The following is a 22,130-nucleotide window of genomic DNA, read 5'->3' on the forward strand; positions in this document are numbered from 1 at the left end:
TGGCACACAGCCTTAATGGAGGTGCACATAAGATACAAAGCCTCCATGTGCCTTGGGAAAATGAACTAGAGACTCAACTGGAAAACTTTGTTTCAGACCAGTTAAAAACATAAAATATAGCTACCATAGAGCTTAATTGTACAGTGCTACTTTCAATTTCTGTATCAAGAGACGATTTTTTGCATTTTCGTGGGATTGGCCCACAGCTACAGCCATATTGGACAGATGTTTTTAACTCTAAATGCAATGCAGAATTACCTCTCATTTCGTTACGCAGATTGAATATTTTGCATGAGCATTCAAAAACGCATGTTTATAGTTTGAACTTCTTATGTTTATTGTTTTCTACTACCAAATGTACTTTCTACAGATGGAAAACTCAGAGTCTTTGATGATGGGTGGTGAGGAATTGCTCAAAAAGATTCAGTTACACACCGAGAGACGTATTACACGTAATGTTGGGAAGAGCTAGATTATACAATTATCAAAATATGTACAAGAGCAATCCTCATCTAGAAGAAGTGTTTCAGGGATTCCAAATGATCATACTCAACAGCTGGGCCTATTTGCAAGACTTGGTCAATGGAAAACACTGCCACTTTTCTCCCCCTTATGGTCCCCACACTCTCTATTGCCATCTTTGCGAAAGCAGAGTGGCACACTGCCTTATCGCGGCTGCTCCTTATTACTCTCAAAGCACAGCAATGAAAGCAGGCAAGACGATTAAGCAATGTGGCAGCTCATTTTTATGAGTTTACCTTTAAAGACAACCAGAGAATTTTAGAGAAGTGGATAGAAGGCTTTACAGCTACAGGGAACTGCTGTGGAATATGTATTTTTGGAAGTCAACAACTTCCTTGAAGTCTAAGTGTGCTAATTGATATTACTTATTTTCAACAATACAAAGGTTACATGTTCTTAAGGGGAAAAAAGCACACAGAATACCCTTCTTACAAGGGTGTCCAATGCTTTTGGCATCACCCGATTTTGTCATAACTTGCAACATGTTACAAAAAAAAGTGTATGAAATTTCTTCTTTAAACTCAAAGACTTGGTTTTGTGTTGAGAATTTTGTAGTAACCCTCAACTTGCAAATATGCCTAAAATATCATGCAGGTTTAAAACAATTGTTTAAGATATATGTAATCTAGTTTTAGGGTCTCAAAAATGTTACAAACTGTTATTTAGTTTAGTCAAGGCTAATGAAATATTCTGGAAAATGGCCAATATATATTTATGTGTCCATACATACACACACATGTACATTTAAGGATTACTAATCTTTAGCAAATGATTACTTTAAACATCAAAACTTCATCTCTAGTGATTCAGAAGGCACTGTTTTATCTTACACAACCTTGATAATACCCAGTTTTCTGGTAATGAGTCCATTAAGAAATACAACATAGGAACCTCCAAAGGGAGAATTTCCTCTCTTCTGGCCTCAGCTGATAGAACTAGGAGTACCGGAGTTTGAGCTGGAAGAGGTGGTGAGTAATGACCTTTTGGACACATCCTCATGCAATAAATACAGTATGAAAATTTAAGCTCTATCATTGACAACTGCGATATCCCCAAATAAAAGGATCACTGAGGATAAGTGCAAAATACGTAGTAAAATATTTACAGAGTCCAAAATGATAGGGACCTTGGCTCTGAAACTATAATCACATAGGACTTACCAAGCATTCTCACTAGGCACTGTTCTGTCGATGCATGGCATTGGAACCAACTGTTAACCATTTCCCTTTCAATCTAAGAGGGATTATTTTCTCATGAAAACCTATCTCTTAATTTCATTAAGAGAATGCAGTACAATACAATGTACCAAAATTTGTTTGTATAAACTAACTCTACCAGATTAATAAACTAAACAGTATTTATGCTTCTGAATTTCAAGGATCTACACCTTGTCACATACTACCCACCCAACTCTCCAGCATTTCTTTGGATGATATGACAGGAATAAGTAGGTCAAAAATGCACTTGGGAAAAAAAAGTTTCTTTATTTCTATTTATTCATTTACACAAAGACAGTATTAACAATAGGTAATAGGAACATACTTTTAAGTTTTAAAATTAATTTTCTATTTTGAAAGGTTCAGGACTTTGTCTCTTTTTTCTATCTTACTCCTTTAAATACTTCAGTCCAACAAAAAAGCAGAAAAATAAAAAGTTTATTCTCTTACTTTTCTTAAGGTCAGATTGGGATAATTAGAATCGGCTCTTTTGAATTTAGCTATCATTTAGAGTAACCTGGAAATTTATTCACAGAATGATACATGTAAGAATGTTAAAGCACAACCAAAAAAACAAAACAAAACAATTTTTTAAAGGACAAATTTCAGGGCACTTTCAAATTCTGAGGCATAAGAAAGCCCTCTTTGGGATCCTTAAGTTAAAAGATTCTTCCCTTTGATACAGAGTGAAAATTATTAGGAATTATAAAGCAACCATGGGACTGATAATAGGGCCCATGGCAGCTGCCTTAAGTTAGGGATAAATGGAATCTCCATGTTTTAGTGAAGGGACCAACAAAAGAAAGTCCAGGAAGCCACCTTAAACTCATTTCCATGGCAGGTCAAATGATGCGGATACATGTTTCCTTTAGAAAGATTTTATCCCACTGCCACCTTTCTAAAGCTTAGCCCTCAAACTGTTCTTGTTGCTACTTCTCTTCTTTACACCACCTGTTCTAGGAGCAAAACTCCTGGAAGAATGGTGCTACAGACTGGAAAATCAAGACTGTGGGGACACGAAAGGGGCTCTAGGGGCCAAAATACACAGCATCTAACAAGGAGACTAGCTAATCTAGAAATGGACTGTTAACTCTGACTCTAGTATATTCTCGAGATATGCTTACAACTTTAGTGGTATTTAAACATCAAAATTACTTGGACTCTTCTAAGCATATTTTACTTTTAAAAAAGGAAATATACTAGGCTAACAAGCAAAAATAAAAATGTATTTGCTCTTCAACAAATAACTAATATTTTAATGTTTTTATAAAAACAATTCCTTTCAGATACTCTGATTAACCTTTAAGTGACATAAAAAAAAGTTTCAGCATTCTTTAACATCAGTATTTTGCACAATTTAAAATACAGCTATTGAGTGTAGCATTTCAATGGGAAAAAAAAAAAAAGAAAAAAGGAGAATGGTAACTCACTGAGAAGTTTATATACCTAGTAAAGTTTAGTTTGTCTTGGATTCTTTAAAAAAAATCTGGCCCAGAATTTTAGTTATCCTAATTACCATCCCAATCAAATAGGGTATCTATGTGTGGATTCTAGATACAGGTAAAATATTTTGAACTAATAAACACAAGACCCACTGATTGGACTGTTTGTTTAGAATCTTTTTTACTGGGTTTGGACAAAGAAGACTTCAATAAAGCTAACTATATATTGAGTTCCACTGATTAAAAATGCAGTTTTAAACACTCTGCTTTTGTGGTAAATTTTGAGAGAAATCATAAGCGTAAAGAACAATATTGTAAATGTTGTACTGTTTGCAGGTAGTTGTTGGAGAAGTGAAATGCTTGTATTCAAACTATCAAAATTCTGACCTTTCAGAATAGGTTTTATAAAACAATTTCCTGAAAATCAGCAACTGCTTTAAGCTCTTAAAATATCAATTTCAATAAAAAATATCCTTACAGATAAATCTTAAAGCTATTCCTTTCAGTCTCAATTATTTTTTACTTCAACTATATATTGAACACAGAACCAGTTTCTAAACATCTAATGAAGAACAATCTGAATGTCAAATAAAGCTAGGCAATCTAACACAACTTGTATAAGAAAGTCTCAGTGTGATTTATCAAAATTCAGAATTAAATTTCTAGAATAGTGAAAAACTTTCAGTCTCTTCTTAATATTCAAAATCAGCAACTTCCCATGAGACTAGAAAGTTAGCAGAAGGGATCAAACAGATTTAAGCACTGCCCGACTTCTTCTAAAGTGATGTACTCTTTTATCCTAGAAAAGACAGAAGTAAGTCCTTTTTATTACTTCACTGAAAACTTTCGTATTATCGCTATGACCTAAGATAGTTGCAAAATAGTTAAGCATTCATTTTGGGTTTAAAAACTGTTAAGAGAAAAGTAGTCCTTTTGGGGAAGCATTCCTGAACAAATTTAACAAGTGTAACAAATGTACCAGTGAGTAGTTTTATTCACTAATTTAAAAAGAAATCTCAGGAAACAGAAACAGAAGACTTGGAGTCAATACCATTTTACAAAGATTATTAATTAATGATTTGGCAGTGATGCCCCAAAGACAGCTGGCATAAAGCATATTTAATTTTTAGAAGTACTGTTTTTACTAAAAGAAGTGCATCTGGTAGAAATCACAGCTTGAGAATACTACAATTCAAACTAAAATTTTATACTTTTAGGTTAAAAGCTAAAAGTTTTGGCATATTTAAAGGTATATCCTTAAACTGTGATGAAGATATATCACTCTTTAGGAAATGAAGAGACAAAGAAAAATACATGCAAAATTTTCCTCACTTTATGTTGCCTGCAGATGTGCAGACAGAAGGAAGTGAGGCTGGGGTGCTTGGTTGGCTTAGTCAGTTAAGCACTGGACTTTGGCTCAGGTCATGATCTTACAGTTTGTGAATTCAAGCCCCACTTTAGGTGAGACCCATTTCTCTCTCTGCCTCTCACTCAGTGCCCTCTCTTGGTGGGGGGGGGGGGGGAGTAAAGCCTTACAAAAAGGAATGGAGCTATTTTCTTTTCTATAAGAGCTTAACTGTGTGCCCTTTTCCTAGAGATTAAAAATCAGTTGGCATATAAAGAAGAGTAACTTCTGGAAATTATGTAACCTTTAATATACTCTTTTATATGACAGGCTAATATCCTGTTTAGTTTTAAGCCCAGAAAAGTGGTCATAAATTCAAGTATCTTCAGAGGTCAGGTAGGACATGAAAGATTATAAAGACAAGATAGAAACAGTATATACCCTGCCTCAATGCATTCAAATTCAACTAAAACAGCAATATTTAGCTAATCAAAATAGGTCTAGATACCAGACTTCAGACTACCAACTTCTGACTCCTAGCCCAGAGGAACAGAAAACCGGAAAGTTCAAAGTAGGGTTTTTAGTTAACGCCAAGTTTAAAGACTACTTTCTTCCTTGTAAACAAATCATTTATAAGTACTACCTATTTAACTTTCAGAACTTTGGGCAAGGTAGGCTGTTAAAACAATCCTAGTTCTTTCCTTTAAATTATACTATGTAGAATGAAATAATAAGAAAACGAATGTCAACTTTAAATGAACATGTTTACTTCCTGTTGAGAAGATATGTTAAGAACTTAATCCTACTATGGCTCTACTCTTGTGCATTATACAAAGTCCTTAGTATATCCCCATTAAAAAGGTTGGAAGCTTCATCCTACATCCATTCATAGATTAAAAAAAAAAAAAAAAAAAAAAGCTATTCTCCTTTCCCTGTTTTAAGACACAAAGCAATGGTTAAAATTTTCCCTTTGAATGTAAAATGGTGTAGTCATTTTGGAAAAATTCTCACAATTCCTTGAAAGGTTAAACATAGTTACACAACATAGCAATTACATTCCCAGGTGTATACCCAAGAAAGATAAAAGTCTATGTCCACACAGTAACTTGTCCATGAATGTTCATAGCATTACTCATCACAGCCAGAAAGCGGAAACAACCCAAATGTCTATCAAGTGATGAATAAACAGAGTGGTATATCCATAAATAAAAGGAAATGAACCACTCATACACACTGTAACATTGATGAACCTTAAAACCATTATGCTACGTGAAAAAAGTCAGTCATAAAAGGCCACATATTGTACTATTCTATTTATATGAAATGTCCAGAACAGGAAAATACTTTGAAAAAAAAAAGTAGGCTAGTGGTTCCCTAGGGATAGAGGAGTTGGGGGGGGATAAAGAGTAACTGCAAATGGTGAAAGGGTTTATTTTTGGGCTGGTTAAAATATCCTAAAAATGATTGTGGTCATGATGGCACAACTCTGCAAATACACTAAAAAATGGAATTGTGTGTTTTATAAGGGTTTACTGTATAGTATGTGGATTATATCTCAATAAATCTGTTGTTAAAAAAAAACACAAAAAACCTTCCCTTTTAATAAGCACAATATTCCTCCCTCATTAGAGTGAGTAGTTGGTTCCTTTCCATATTCACAGACTCAGACCTAAGGGATCTTAAAAGACCTTTAGTCCTGTGTCTTCTCATTTTAAACTTGTAAAATCTGGAACCTTAGTTAAAGATTAAGTAATCTATCTAATGTGACATAACCAGGATTAGAAACCAGAACTTTCTTAAATTCAAACACTCACATTCTCTTCCATGTCATCAACTCTTAATCAACTTCCATTTCTTTCTACTCAGCTCTTTTCACTCCTTCACTTTATCGCTTCTCCCCCCACATTGTTCAGGTATGTAATTTGAACGATCAACTTCTTCTCTTTCAAAAAATATTTTTTAAAGTTTATTTATTTTGAGAGAGAGAGAGAGAGAGAGAGAGAGAGAGAGAGAGAACACACACATGCGTGCTCATACAACATACAAGATGGAGATGGACAGAGAGAGGGAGACAGAATCCTAAGCAAGCCTCACACCACCTGATGTGGGGCTTGAACTCAGGAAATGTGAGATCATGACCTGAGCCAAAATCAAGAGTTGGATGCTCAGCTAAGCCACCCAGATGCCCCACTTTTCTTCTCTTTCGTCTAATATCCACACACAGCCACACCTCATTTTACTCCAATCTCATGTGTCATTTTTTGCAAATTAAAGGTTTGTGGCAACCCTGCATTGAAAGAGTCTATTGGCACCATTTTTCCCACAGCAATTGCTCGCTTTGTGTCCCTGTGTTACATTTTGATAATTCTAGTACTGCACAATTACTACTATTATATTTGTTATGGTAATCTGTGATCAGTGATTCTGAGCTGCTGAAAGCTTAGATGATGATGAACATTTTTTAGCAATAGAGTATAGATGTATTTTTAAAACGTTTATTTTGAGAGACAGTGTGAGCAGGGGAAGGGCAGAGGGAGAGACGAGAGAGAATCTCAAGCAGGGTCCACTGAGCCCAGCACCCAATGTGGGGCTCGATCTCATGTATTGTGAGGAGGCAGACACTTAATGGACTGAGCACCCAGGCGCCCCAGCAATAAAGCATGTTTTAATTTAGATACGTATACCATTTTTTTTAGATATAATACTATTGGACACTTAACAGACTACAGTATAGTATAAAGAAAACTTTTATATGTACTAGAAAAAAACATTAATTTGACTCACTTTATTGCATATTCGCCCTATTGCACCAGTATGAAACTGAACCCGCATGATATCTGAGTTATATTCTGCTTTGTGTACCTAACATTTCCTCTTTTTCCATTTGGTCAAGCCAATATTCTCTTTCAACTCCCTTCTTTCACAAACCTTTTCAATTACAAGCTTCTGCTAAAGATTTCTTTTGTAAGGACAAACTACACTATATCAAGGTTTGAGCAGCGTAATGGCCAGGTAAAATTCACTCAGAGAGGTTTTCTGAGTTACTAACATCAAATGCCAAGAGTTCAATTAAATAAACGCTCTATGCAATCTCAAAATATATATTCTACAGAAACAAAGATACTTCATATCTGACAAATATGCTTTTTATCCTGTATAATACTATTCCTTTTATACCTTGAAGTAGTCATCTTGAGTAACAAGAGAGTTTCTCAGTCTGTTCTCTGGATTAAACAGACAAGATACCACAGTCTGTATGCTTCTGTCCACAGATTTCTGAAAAAAAAAAGAAGTTTTTCCAACAATCTAAGGACTATTCCTTTTACTTACTTTAACAGGTATTTCAAAGAAAGTTGAATACATGTACTTCTAAAGAATTCTTATGTAATCCATACTACATATTAAATGTGTTACACATTACATTTTCATGTAATTCATTACATATCACTTAATATGTAACTTTTCTATCAAATTTTAAAAATATTTTAGAATCTTAGTGATAAGAGTACTGGTTATAAAGCTCAATTTAGTAAAACCCTCAAATATTTCCTTAAGGTTCTTTAATTTTCCCTGTTAAGATAAGAAACAGTAAACTTCAGCATTTGAAGAAAATATATCTAGGATAAAACCTGATAATTAGAACTATTTTAATATTTTTTCAAATTCTAATCATGAATCAAATCAAGGAATTTTTTTACTCTGCAGTTCAGTAGTTCTCAATTATTTTTAATTTCCACTAAGAAACACATGGACAAAGTAGCTGATGTGATAGGAATGTGCACACAGACTCCAACGGGAATCCTTCAATGTTATTATGCACATTCCCATCACATCAACTACTTCCACATTCCCACCCATTCAATAAAAACAGGACAATTCAAGAGTGAGAGCACTGTTATATGAATTCGTTCCAACGATAAAAAAAGAAGAAACTGTACCTATTTTGGTATTTCGATTATTACTAGTGACTCTACCACTCTTGAGAGCTGCTGCCATATATAATGTTATGAAAAGAATGCCATAAATATTTGTATATTACTATTCAGCTAAGTAAATGTTTAAACTGGTTAAAAAAAGAGGTAAAATTCATATTAATCTCTTTTGAAGAGAGGATTCTTGAGGAAGCTGTCTACTACATTCCACCAAAGTATGTTTGTACGTGTTAAAGTATGTTTTAAAAAACAATGAAAATACAAGAGAGAAAAGGACTACTGAATCAGAAACTATATGTAAACACTGAAAGTTTGGGGGTGCCTCAAGTTTCATGAACTTTCACATAAAATGCCAAATTATTAGTCAATTACTTAAGCTGTTATTTTTGGCTTCCATATTTAAATTTGAAAAAAGATACTTGCATCTCTAAGGGCCATTATAAAAACTTCAAAAAATAATTATGAAAATATAAACAAAATATAAAATTAGATGTTTGCCTTTTGTGGGCCATTTCCAGAGGATGGAGTAGCTTCATGAACTGAACATTCACTTTGCAAAACTTCAGCTCCTGGATCAACTTCATTACAGTGGTAGTTAACAGCGGTATAAGTCTACATTATAAAAGTATAATTAAAGAGATGTACATTAGATACATTTCTGAACAATCTATTCTTCAAAATTAGCGGATATTGAGCATTTAAATGTGGGTTGTGTTGAAGCTGAATTATGTTATTTCAGAAACTTTATTTTGAACTGAATGGCTGAATTGCAATAAGGCAGTCATTTATTTTGAAAAGTCTTCTAAACTTCAACATAATCAGATTAGAAGAGCTCTAAGAAAAAGAAGCTCCAAGGATGCCTGAGTGGCTCAGCTGGTAAAGTGTTGACTTTGGCTCAGGTTATGATCTCGTGGTCTGTGGGTTCAAGCCCCACGACAGGCTCTGTGCTGACAGCTCAGAGCCTATAGCCTGCTTTGGATTCTGTGTCTCCCTCTCTCTACCCCTCCCCTTCTCATGCTCTTTCAAAAATAAACAAACATGTTAAAAAATTTAAAAAAAAACCAAAAAACAAAAACCTCCAACATCTAGTTACAGAATGAGAATTTCCCAGTGCCTGAGAATTTGAATTAATGTCATATCATTCAAAGGTCCAAACTTGATGAAGGATACAAAGTAAAATACTAAAGTGTTTTAAAGCTAACACCCTCTTCTGTGTTCTTATATATAACATCTAACAGTATTAACAGCAAAACATTTGCTTCTCTTCAGATTTTTTTTATGGAGAGAAAACTAGATAGATTCAATACAAATTCTAAATTCACTGGATTAGAATTAACACAGGTATTAACACTACCTTCCTTGGATTATATATAATTTAGCACCTATTGTATGCAGAGCAGCCATTGCCTGAAAGCACACAAAAACCACATGAGAAATGAAAAGCGGTTTCTCCCATGGAAGAATATATTGGGGCTGACATTAATAAAACATAGCACATAATGTGAAAGGAAATTTAAAAATATTTTTAGGCATATATGAAATGACAGAAAGTCAAGAAAAATATGATAGTTAAAAGTTAAAACAAGAAAATATTTTAAATAAAGAAAAGGGAGTATACATTTTAAATAAAGAAAAAAGAGTAATTCTCCTTACCGGGGGTATAACATAACTCCTTTGTTCCCCAGCAGGCCACTGTGGTGGCATCTTAAAAAAACAAACAAAACAAAAGGAAATAACAATTAGTTAACCATTCTTACACATTTTCACAAACATGAAAGATAGACAATGTTGAGGTATTTATCATGCTGGTTCCTTGAACTTGCAGTAAAAGAAACAGAATGGAAGAATGAAATACTTTAGGTTTCTAATACCTGAGAGAATTACTGTTACTTTATACATAAACCCTACTTTTTCTCAATTTTCTGGTGTTAGCTTTCAGAAAAACTCAAAGATAGTAGTTCTCTGGATTTATTCCCATAGCTAATGGTCATGGGCCATAGATATGGTCATATCTATGCTCAGAAATTCAGAGAACTACTACTTTGTAGTAGTCAGCTAAAATAAACACTACCAAATATAATTGGAATTCAATGCTCTAAAACCTGAGTTATTTTATTTCATCTATCCCCCTAAAAAAGCTTATAAAAGTTAGTTTGGATGGTTCAGCTATTTGCTAGCAAAAATGGAAGAAAACATGCTGAAATACAGAAGAGGACACAAAATCTTATAAAACAGTGTAAGAAATCTTTATGCTAAGTATATTCCTGTCAAATCTTTTTCCCTTATTTCTAAATAATTAAAGGTCCTAATTCTAGACAAATTCTAACTTTCTTATCTTAAGCATGTTCCACTAGTTTAAATGACAAACTATTGGAGAAATTCATATAAATGCCTGAATAATATTCCAAAGTAAATCATTTCGTTCCCTTTTAAATTACCTGATAATTATATACAGGCAGCTGATATCCAGTGATAACCTGAACTGGTGAACTAGGATAAGGAGGATATGCCTGCAAATAAAGTTTACAGAAAGAATGGATTAACATGGAAAATTCTTGAAAATAATAAAGTAAAACTTCCAATACAACAAAATATGAATATAAATCATATTTCTATTCTATTCTATTCAGAATTCTATTCAGAATTCTACTGGAGTGATTGGCTACATTAAGAAAAATTCTCTGTCAAATGTTAGTCTTTTGGGAGAGGAGAAGGGATGAATGAGGGAAGAGACTGATTTTGCCCATTTTCGTTCATCTTATTTGTGTATTTATCCCTACTGAGAAGTTCTTCCTTATACTGGTGATAAGGCTCTAATTAAGATAGATTTCCATATTAAACTTATATTAATACATCTGTTATTTCTTTGTAAAAATATTTTTAACCAGTTGTGTATTCCTTGACAATATCATAGAGTAATGTGTAGTCCTCCTACACACTTTATGGCTCTTTCTGTATTTCATTTCTACAAGTTAAGGGCAGTATATAACCCCAAAACTGAAATGAACAGTAGAATGCCTTTCATCTTTCAATAAATATTTATTAAAAGCATCTATGTAATATCATACATGAATACACCCAAGTTAAGTAATAGCTCACAGCAAATGTTAGGAACGAGTAGGGCTTTTCTTCTAACCATGTTTAGAGCAAGAAAAATAACAAAAGGTATACCCTGTGTTTAGGGTAGATGGAAAATGTAAACAAATGAAAGACACTACAGAAACACTTCTCTACCATTTTTCTTTTCTTGAAAATAAAATGTCTTTTAAACTGAAGAAAATAAAATGAAGAAAATCAATGTTATTCATCATCAATAGGAGATAGTAAATATTTCAAATCCCATTTCAAATATTCAAGTATCCAAACAAATTGTATGCCAGAAAACTCACAGAATTTACAAATACAGTTAACTCATCAGAAACCTATCCATCCTAGAACCAGAATACATCCAGAAGTCAGTAATCTATAGAAGACATCTGAAAATCATTGAAAATAATGAATAAATAGAACTGCCAAACTTAAAGAAGGATAAATCAGGCAAACACATGAGGAAAGCTGCCTTCAAATATTTTAGGAGTTATCTTATGGGGGGAGGGGAAATGAATGAGATATATATATTCTTCATGGCTACAGAGGTCAGTTCTTAAAGACTTACAAACTATATAGAAGCATATTTTAGCTTGGTGTTAGAAACAATACTAAGAACAACAGATTTCTAACAAAAGTAATAGATTTTCTTCTCATCACTCAGAGACAGTATTACCACTTATTATGGAAAATATGCATCTGATTTGAGGGTAAAAAGTGAGACTGGCTTACTTTTAAGGTGCCCCTATCTATAAGATCTGCAATACTATTTAAAAAAAAGAAAAAGGAATGTTAAGTAATTTTTACCTGAACATACTGAGTTATAGGATTCATCATGGTTGGAGGCTGCATGTAAGTTTCAGTGTTTGGATTACTCCAGACACTCTGAAACTGCGGTGGAGGAGGAGGATTAAAAACCAAAGGACGTGGCTGCACATGATAAGCACCTTTTTAAAGAATAATACGAAAACAAAGACTACTTTTAGTTTCCTGAAAAGCTACATATGTTAATAAGAACAATTCTTCTCCTTACTCACATAAATTTTGTTTCCTGATTGCAGGTCCCAGTTTCAGCTTTTTACCATGGAAATTTATCTGTGACTGAAAATAAAACCATAATAAAGCTAAAATCAATTTCAAAGACTTCTAAGACTTCGGTAAATACCCCAAATCTTCTAAAATTTCTACCATCAGAGATCATCACTGGTAAAAACATACCAAATCAAAATTTATCAGCACGAAGCGACCTTACCCTCACTACCCAAGTGTTGAGAGAAGTCTTGGAATTTGATCAAAAACCTTTACACTCTGTCTCTAACCTTTCCTGTGTCTAGCTCATGAAGTTAGATGTCCAGTTACAAATGAACAGGTTCTGACTAGTTATGTAAGATTACTCTAGGTTTAGATTTCAGACAGGAAGTTTATTTCTATATTTCATACAAGGCTATATATTCAGGACTCAACACTAAACACTGCATCCATAAACTGAGATTTTTCCATAAGATTACTTACTTCTACTATCTTCTGCACATCCACATCATTATAAAATGAAACAAATCCATAGCTACAAAGAAAGATAAATGAAGTGTAAAAATCACCACCAGAACAGTATATGGTCTAAAACTTCTAGTAGTCTATGAAGTAACTGACTGAAATTATACTGATGAAGGATGAAGAATATACTGAAATAAAGTTTTAGATGTACATGATCAGTCATCTATAAATACGACCTTTTGTCTTTTTCCCCTGATCTAGGGGGAAGAAATGCGTGAAGGTTAACATAGTGTGGGTCATCATTCATTAACAGAAAATTCACATCTATGAACGTGAATTTAACTTACTACCTATTGCAAGATGGTTAAAACTTAAGATACCATAAGATACATGAAAAAAACAGCTCTGATAGAACTGATTAATCCACTTACGTAAAATAAATGAAGGTAGGAAATATTTACATACAAACGCTATGAAAATGACTACATAGAAGAGTTGGCAGCAAACTTACCTTTTATATGTAAGAAACAAAGCAAAAAATTTATACAAGTGTAAGAACACGCGTTTTGAATTCTTCTATGCTACTCTATATAGAGACTATAGCTCACATATTTTTTATACTTTATACTGAACATTATGTTTTACTCACCCTTTGGACACACCAGTTCGATCCGTGATTATCTTCACTTCTTTTACTGAACCGTATCTAGCAAAGAAACTTCTAATTTCGGTTTCATCCATCTATGGAGAAGAATTTGACTTCAAGAGTAAAAATTCAGCATTCAAAAATTTCAATTATACTATAAAAAAGATTTGAAAATGTGGAGGTATCTCTCCTAAGGATCCCCAAACCACCTGTAGCTCTTTGTCAAAGATACTTTTAGTCTCTATAGGTTTAACATGAACCCAATTCCAAACCTGCATGAAGTACAAAAAAACCTTATGTTTGCATCACGACCCAAACCCCAGTATTCACTAAATATTTTCTTAAATAAATGAAATAGGAATACAATACCCTAACATCAATTCCACCAACAAAAACGGTGTTTGGCATGATTTTGCCTTCTGGTAAAACATAGCCTTGGCTGGTTGTAGCTGATGAGGACTGAGTGCTGGCCTCTCTGGAGATGGTAGAGTTTGGAGTCTCAGGATTTGCAGCAGACTGTAATTTGGAAAGCAGATATCATCACTAAACCAGGATGTGAAACACAATCTTTGTATTTAAAATACAGAGTATTTTCATATGAATTACTTTCATAGTAAATTGACCAGTAATACAGCTTAGTTCAGGTTTAGGATTTAAGGTAATCAGAGTAGATCAGTATGAAATTTTAACAAAAGGGTACAGTACATTCTTAAACCCAGTGTTGCTTATCATCATCTTTGACACTAAAGTAGAATACTGACTTTATACTGAGTTTGTGAACTGGAAAGTTGAGATTTGTAAAAACAGTTATTAAACTCATTCTATTGTATGCCAGGTAAGCAAATTTTCACTTTACTGAGTACCTTATTAAAAAGCATGGTAAATCTTTAAAAAAAAGGTAATTTTTAAAAATCTGCATCAAAAACATACATCAAAGCTTTGTTTTCACTTATTTTTTATTTTAAAGAGAGTGCAAGAGACATGAGCACATACCCATGGCACAAGCAGAGGACAGGGGTAGAGGGAGGCAGAGAGAACCTTAAGTTGGTTCCATGCTCAGCACAGAACCTGACATGGGGCTTGATCCCACAACCTTGAGATCATGACCTGAGCCAAGATCAAGAGCCAGACACTTAACCCACTGAGCCACCCAGACACCCCTACCACAAAGCTGTAAACAAATTTCTTTTGCCTCCTCTTTCTAGTCACCAAAATTAACATGCATTTTGTAATTAAATACTCTTTGTGTTAGTATGCATTTACTTTGGAAATGGATCATGAAAAGATTATTTGTTCACATATCGTAATACCTCCTGCTAAAAAAAGGGCTTACAATCCTTTCCCTTAGTGTTAGGGTGTTCAAAGCATCTTTTGAAATAACATTTTTCCTCTTCACTAACACCAAATCAGTCCCCACTGATAATTCTAATTTTCACAGTGGGCTGATAGATATAAATGATACTATCTTTATTTTCAAATTAAGAGACCCACACATGAAACTCATTTTTCTGGATTCTGGTCAGAACTCTATCTTTAGTTTTTCCACATAAGATTAATGTAAATTTTTCTGAAGCAAAATTTACTGGTAATATATATGTCGGAAAAGCAGTCTAACATAGTGAAACAAAAGTGATTTAGTCAGGAGATCTGGGTTCATGTCCTTTACTAGGTTATAACCCCTTATTTGGTAGCTATTTATATCTGGAAAATTGCTTTGAGAATAAAGTGAGATAACATCTGCAAATTCATTTTGTAAAGTATAATGTGGTACACCAATATAAGTTAGTGTTCTATTATCTGCAGTTATTTTCAATAGTTTAAAAAGCTTCTTTCTTGGTTTTACCATTTACTTATTTATTTTGTACATACTTTATTAAGTAACAACCAATTTCAATTGGAACTTCAAAGAACCAATTATTGGCACATCCATATATTTGAAATTCATTTATGAAGTACCTATTGAGGGGTGTCTGGGTGGCTCTGTTCGTTAAGTGTCTGACTCTGGTTCAGGTCATGATCTCAAAGTTCATGAGCCTGAGCCCCACTTCAGGCTCTGTGCTGACAGCATGGAGACTGGAGCCTGCTTGAATTCTATGTCTCCCTCTTTCTCTGCCCTTCCCCCTCCCCAAAATGAATAAACATTAAAAAATTAAAAAAAAAAAGAAGTAGCTATTGATTAAGAGGGAAGTACAAAAGGCTGCAAGAGAAATAAACCCATTACATCTCTGCTTATGGAGAAAAACAGGGACAAAATAAACCAACTGATACATATATTTTTAAAAAGCAAGCACAGTAATTTCTATAGAAATCAGTGACAATAATAAAGTAGGTATAATTCCTATTTTTTTAGATGCTAGAAGTTACTAGTAAATTTAAGATTCTATAAACTTCTATACTGATTAGAGATGAAATCAAAACTCAAATCACCAAACGTGTTTTAGTTTCTATTAATTTGTACACATACAACTGATTCTTGAACATGGATTTGAACTGTCCAGGTCCACTCATTCACAAATATTTTTCAAAGAAATACAGTATAGTACTGTAAATACATGGAGGAACGGTGGGTTGGTGTCCCTAACTCCTGCATTGTTCAAGAGTCAACTGTACTTGCTATTTCGTGTTTCTATTTGGGTGCTTCCTAATTCTTTCCTCTTAACTATAGTATACTAATATTTCATAATAATGAAATAGAGTAAAAACCTTCTGAAGTTTTCCCATTTTTTTGTTTTCTAATGTTAGTTTTTTTTCCTACACGGGACTGACTATACTACATACTCCACGTATCTTTAACTATTAAAACTTGACTAGATTTCTCTTCACTATAAATAACTTACCAATCCCTTTCAGTTAGTTATTTCATAAGTTCAAAACAAATCCAAAAGTGGCTCTGAAATTCTAACAGACTTTCTTTTCTCCTTCTCAATTTCCCCTTCATTTGTGGATGAACTTTGGATACCCTTCTATTTGACAAACTAGTATTATCTGCTGTGAATGACCACGGATTTATGTTTTAATTTGAAGGTGTAAGGTCAGGCCAGAAAACTGTACCACATTATAAGGGGTTATGAGAATGTACTGATTCTCAACCAGGAGAGATTTTGTGATGCAGGGGCATTTTTGGTTGTCACAACTGAAGGGTACTCCTTGTATCTGGTAGCAGAGGCCAAGGATACAGTACATATCCTATAATGCAAAAAACAGCTTCCTACAACAAAAAACTATCTGTTCCAAAATGTGAACAGGGTCGCAGTTGAGAAACCGATGATAGCATCTCCAGAACTGAAGGTGAAATTTCTAATTCTCATATTCTATTTAACAAAAGTAAAATGGATACTTGAGACATTAGGCAACAATTTGGGAAAAAAGGCCATTGTATATTATAGGAAATTTGGTTTGGGATTGAGTTATTCAAATTCACGGTCTCGTTAATTGAGATATTAAACATTATATTCAGCAAATCATTTTCTTTACATCTTAAATTAAGACACTACCATGTCTTAATCTTTAACCAGCAGGTGGTGCTCAAAGCTAACAAAGTAAGCAAAGTACTCCATTTTAATAAGACATCAGCAGGGATTTTTTTTAAACTTCTGTGTGTGTACTTGTATACAATTGTAATTTATATACACAACATCCAAAACCAATAAACAACCTTTAATACTTTTAAACTACTGCTAAAAATACTCCACAAATAAATGCTTAGGCTAAAGCAAAAAGTTTGGTATTATTAAAGTATTAATATTAACCATCAATAGCATACAGAAATAAATTTCATATAAATTAAATATAGGGAGTAATTATTTTTCTTAATTATATCTTCAGGTGAGTTGGCGGGTTTTGAGAAAAGTAATGCTAGGATATTAAGTAGCAGGAAACTTGGGAGGCCTTCATATACAGAATTCTCATCACTGGTATTTACAGTAATACATTCCCTGGTGTACTTGGATAATGAAATGACAAAAATACCTAAAAGCTGAAAAAAACCGTATCATTACTAAAGCTCCTGGGATATCAGCTCTTTAACATTATTTCATTCAACTTTTATAGCTACATGCAAGGCAACTGCAATCTGTAATTGACCACAAAAACAATCTATAATTTGTAGTCACTAGAGTTATATCCACAGAAGACACTAATTAAAAAAAAAAAAAGCATAATAGGAAATAGGAAATGAAAATCAGAATAAAACCTTGTAAGTAAATCCAAGACTGGACTCTTAGAAAGAAACAATCCAAATAATAGACAAACAATCCTGAGAAAACCAAGAGAGAAAAAGGCAAGAAAGCAAAAATATACATTTGTGTTGAAAAAAGGTGGTATGACCACAGATTATAACAGAATCTTGATGAAATGGCCAACTTTCTAGAAAAATGTCAATCTTAAGAAAAAATACTTGATTCCTAGCTCGGTTTCACTGTGAGTTTTTTTCAAATTGTGAAGAAACAGATAATTTGTGTGTGTGTAGAGGGCACCAAGACAGAAACAATTGTACACAGAAGACAGTGTGTATGAGAAAGATTCAGATACTTTAATTGAAAAACATTCCAGAGAAAAAAGAAGAAAAAAGGGTATTTCTCAATTCATTTTACAAAACTAACACCTAAATAACAAAACCTAATCAAAATGGTCCACCTCTGCCCCAACACAAAGATGCAAAATTCCAGCAGTATATAAAAAACATACAATTAAGAACAATTTATATTGAAAACTCAAAGATGGTTCATTCTTAGGAAATCTGTTACTGTCATTCACCAAAGGAAAGCATTTTATAAAATACATCCATCACTGAATTTTTAAAAACCCAAGTAAAACAGAAATCTTACTCTCTGTTGATGTAGCTCTAAGCTAACATCAGGCTTAAAAAGAAACAGCAATTTCCACTGAAATTAGAAAATAAAGGCAACTCCTTATCACTATAAATGACAAAGAATTTTAATGGAGTTCTTATAAATCCTTAAAAAAGATAAACATCCAAATAGAAAGATGGATTAAGAATTTATAAAAAAGAAATTTTGAAAGCTAATGACAAACTTCAACTTCATTAATGAGTAAAAAAAAAAGCACATCAGAATGTATTTTCCACCTATTATTGGCAACTTTAAAAAGTGTTAATACCTCTCACTGGAAAGAGTGTGGAGATCATTCTGCACACAGAACACGTACTGGTACATGCTCCATCAAGAATAACTCAGAAAGATGCACTGTAATTTAAAATTGTTATAAAATGGGCATAACCCTTTCACTCAGTTGTTTCCATTCCTGGCAATTAATTTCAAGGAATTAATAAAATAAGTATTCCAAACCGTTCGCACAAAGATACTTACTATAGTACTGTTTTAATACAGAAAAATTATTCATTATAATTCATTATTCATTATTATTCATTATTTAAATTTGGTAAAACAAGTAATGGTATAATCTTACATCTTAACATTACATACTTGAAATCATTAAAAAAAATTTTTTTACATTTATTTTTGATAGAGACAGAGCGTGAGCGGGGGAGGGGCAGAGAGAGAGGGAGAGACACAGAATCCGAAGCAGGCTCCAGGCTCTGAGTTTCAGCAGACAGCCTGAAGCGGGGCTCGAACTCAGAAACCACGAGATCATGACCTGAGCCGAAGTCGGACGCTTAACCGACAGAGCCACCCAGGCACCCCACTTGAAATCCCTTTAAATTTATCTTTGAAAAATAATATCCATTATATTAAGTGAAGGATGCAAGATATAAAAAAGTATTATGTAGCATGGTACAACTTCTAGAAAAGAAAACTTAACCTATCTACGTGCAATACATGCATAAAACAATCTGGAAGGGCATACATATAGCAAAACTTTGTTAAAGGGTTTGGGACAGACCGGTTTTCTTGCACTGATTACTTTCAAATGAGTTAATATGCCACTGTTATAATCAGGGGGGAAAACGCTATTAGCATTCCCCCTTTTCTCTAAAAATGGAGAGGAAAAAAATACTGTACTTTTTGAAGAGTAACTCAGTGATTAGATAACGACATAACAAATAATAATACGTATAATTGCAGATTTTTATATACAGGATAATACATATAATTGCAGACGTTTATTTTAACCTTTATAGGTAGTAATATAAACTGTATATAAATGTCCTCCGTTGACTTCTAAAAATGGAGAATACGAAAGATTACACTGCCAATCCACAGCGTCTAGAACACGTCTGTGACTTAAGGGTATGGGTCCAAAGTTTCAGAGTTGCACCTCGTGGTGGGTCACCGCCAAGCATTTACCAAAACTCACCGAAACGTCCCCCGCCAGGAGCAAGTATTACCACCGTGCGGACGTTTGGTTTAAACTCCTGCTGCATCTCGGGAGAGAAAGCGTTTCCCGAGCACAGAACTCGGGCCTCTCGGGTCTGCGGTCCCGCAGGAGCACAGGCAAGCCCGGCCTCGTGCGGCAAGGATGGCGTCGGGCGAGTTTTCCGCCTGAGGCCGCCGCACGAGGGAGCCCCCGGCGCCAGGCCAGGCACGAGGTGCCGCCACCGAAGCTCTCGTGTCCCCGCCGGCCGCCCGGTTTCCCCCGACGTGAGCACCCCGCGCCCCGCCCCCCCCCCGCCAAGAGCCCACCGCCACCACGTGCGAGGGCCGGAAAGAAACCACTTGCCGAGGAAAACGCCGGCCCTCAGAGTCGACAGCCCAGTTCCCGGAGAGCCGGCGCCAGCTGGCTTCCGGGGGCGGCAGCCCGACGCCATCTCGCACCAGACGCGCGGCCTCCTCTCCTCAGGGTAAGCGCGGGAAGGGAGGCCCGCCGGGCGGGGTGGGGGTGGGGCGGCCGCGCGGTATTCACCTCCCCCCCACCCCCCCCCCAAGTCCCGGTGGTCCACACCGCAGGCCGCCCTCACAGCCTAGCGGGCGCCTGCGGGAGGCAGGCGGGGCGGCGTGAAGGTCGTGGCCCTGCACGTGGTCGGCCGGAGGGACAGCGAGCCCCGGGGCCATTCCCCTCAGCGACAGCCACGGGGAATTCCTCCCCTCCCCCACGCCTCTAGGCCGCCTCGCCCTCCTCTCTCAGGCCATCTGTGGTGCACCCGGGCCGGCGCCCCAGAACAAGGAAGCGGGGTGACCCCGATTTCAGCCCCCCTCCTGCGCGGCGCCAGAAAAGCCGAGTTTCCGCCACCCGGGAGGTCCCCACCCGGGCGTGCGCCCCTCAGGCCTCCTCCCCAACTCACCATGATGGCGGCAGCTAGCTGTTCCCGCTGAATGGGCTCGAGGAGGAGCGGAGGCTGGGCTTCTGGCACCACTCTTAGGGCTGCCGTTCGCTCTGCTCTTGCCGCTGCCCGGCTTCGACTTGGGCAAAGGGATAAAAGAGGACTAGAGGAAAATCGAAAGCGAGCGGCGCGATCCAGGAGCCCTAACAACCAAGTGGCGATGCTGAGGGGCGCAGGCGAACTGAGGCGTGGCCTGCGGGGCTCCCAGAGGTGGCTCCTGCGCCGGGTACTGGAGCTCGTGGTAGCCGCCTCAGCCAATGGGTGACAGCCCCCCGCCCCCTGCGGGGGGCGCTTAGGGGGGCACCGGCTCCCCCATCGGGGGTATGGAGGGGGTGCGCGCGGGCCGGCACTCCGTAGCCAGGGAGGCGCCGACCTGAGACTTGTGGGCTGACAGACCCTCTTTCCCCTGGACCCACACGTCACCCCGAAAATGCCTTTGAAGCACACTTGAAATAAGCGTGCATCCTTAAATGTATATGAAAATTAAAAAAAAAAATTTTAATGCATCTACGCTCTAGTTTCAAAATGGCGCCTGAACGCCCGGGATTAACCCGTTCCCGGTTATCCCTGTTGTCGCCCCCCCAAATCGATTAAATGACTACAGAATAGAAAATAGAACCAAGTCTGTAGACTACGGGGAAGGAGACCCCCAAAAGTCCAGAAACATGGGCGCTTTTCTGTCAAGTTTGAGGTAGATGGGGTTGGATTGGACAGATAGGGCGGGCCAGGTTGGTTGGCGTTCGGGGCGTTTATTATTTCAAGAAACGTGTTGATGGTATCGACTGGTGATAGCACGGTATCGCAGATACAGGATAGAACGAAACGGGCAAACATTTCTTCCTTTAGGGAATTTAAATTGTAAGGGGGCGGGTTTATTTTGTAGGCCTTACAGGAAGAAACTAGGCCTGCTTAGAGAATTCTAGAACATTCTCAAGGTCTGAGAAACCAGGCCTAGAGCAAGGGTGAGCCGTAGGGCAGTTGGTGGAGAAGATCACACCCCTTTGGAAACTACTCTAGCATTCTCTACTCATAGGGGATAACCGGCTATGACTTTTATCCTCAAACTTCACTCTTGTACTGATGAAAAGCATTAAAATGTTACTTTGTGAGCTGGAATAGTGGTGGACTTCTGTAACCTGAAAACCTTCACTACCAACACCTAGCATTACTGGATAAAATAATAACTAACCTTATTTTTAATATTC

General features: G+C 36.1%; 1 protein-coding gene across 1 annotated transcript; it reads right to left on the bottom strand.

Annotated features, from left to right (window-relative positions):
• Positions 1 to 1,986: 1,986 nt before the first annotated feature.
• DAZL (deleted in azoospermia like) lies at positions 1,987 to 21,203 on the bottom strand. The gene is made up of 11 exons (XM_007087352.3): positions 20,887 to 21,203; positions 14,055 to 14,201; positions 13,689 to 13,780; positions 13,058 to 13,109; positions 12,583 to 12,646; positions 12,353 to 12,492; positions 10,897 to 10,968; positions 10,112 to 10,162; positions 8,957 to 9,070; positions 7,704 to 7,802; positions 1,987 to 3,980 (listed from the first exon to the last, which is right to left on the bottom strand). Exons 1-11 carry the CDS (start codon positions 20,887 to 20,889, stop codon positions 3,927 to 3,929), a joined length of 888 nt encoding a protein of 295 aa, XP_007087414.1. The 5' UTR covers positions 20,890 to 21,203; the 3' UTR covers positions 1,987 to 3,926.
• Positions 21,204 to 22,130: the final 927 nt, after the last annotated feature.

The sequence above is a fragment of the Panthera tigris genome, chromosome C2, assembly GCF_018350195.1.
Source record: "Panthera tigris isolate Pti1 chromosome C2, P.tigris_Pti1_mat1.1, whole genome shotgun sequence".
NCBI classification, from domain to species: Eukaryota; Metazoa; Chordata; class Mammalia; order Carnivora; family Felidae; genus Panthera; species Panthera tigris.

What these genes read in the sequence shown, in the direction of transcription:
- DAZL (XM_007087352.3), bottom strand. An exon ending in ATGTGCAGAAGATAGTAGAA is followed by an intron (nt 12,647 to 13,057) that starts GTAAGTAATCTT and finishes TTTTATTTTCAG; the next exon opens with TCACAGATAAATTTCCATGG. An exon ending in TGCCTGTATATAATTATCAG is followed by an intron (nt 10,163 to 10,896) that starts GTAATTTAAAAG and finishes TGTTTTTTTAAG; the next exon opens with ATGCCACCACAGTGGCCTGC.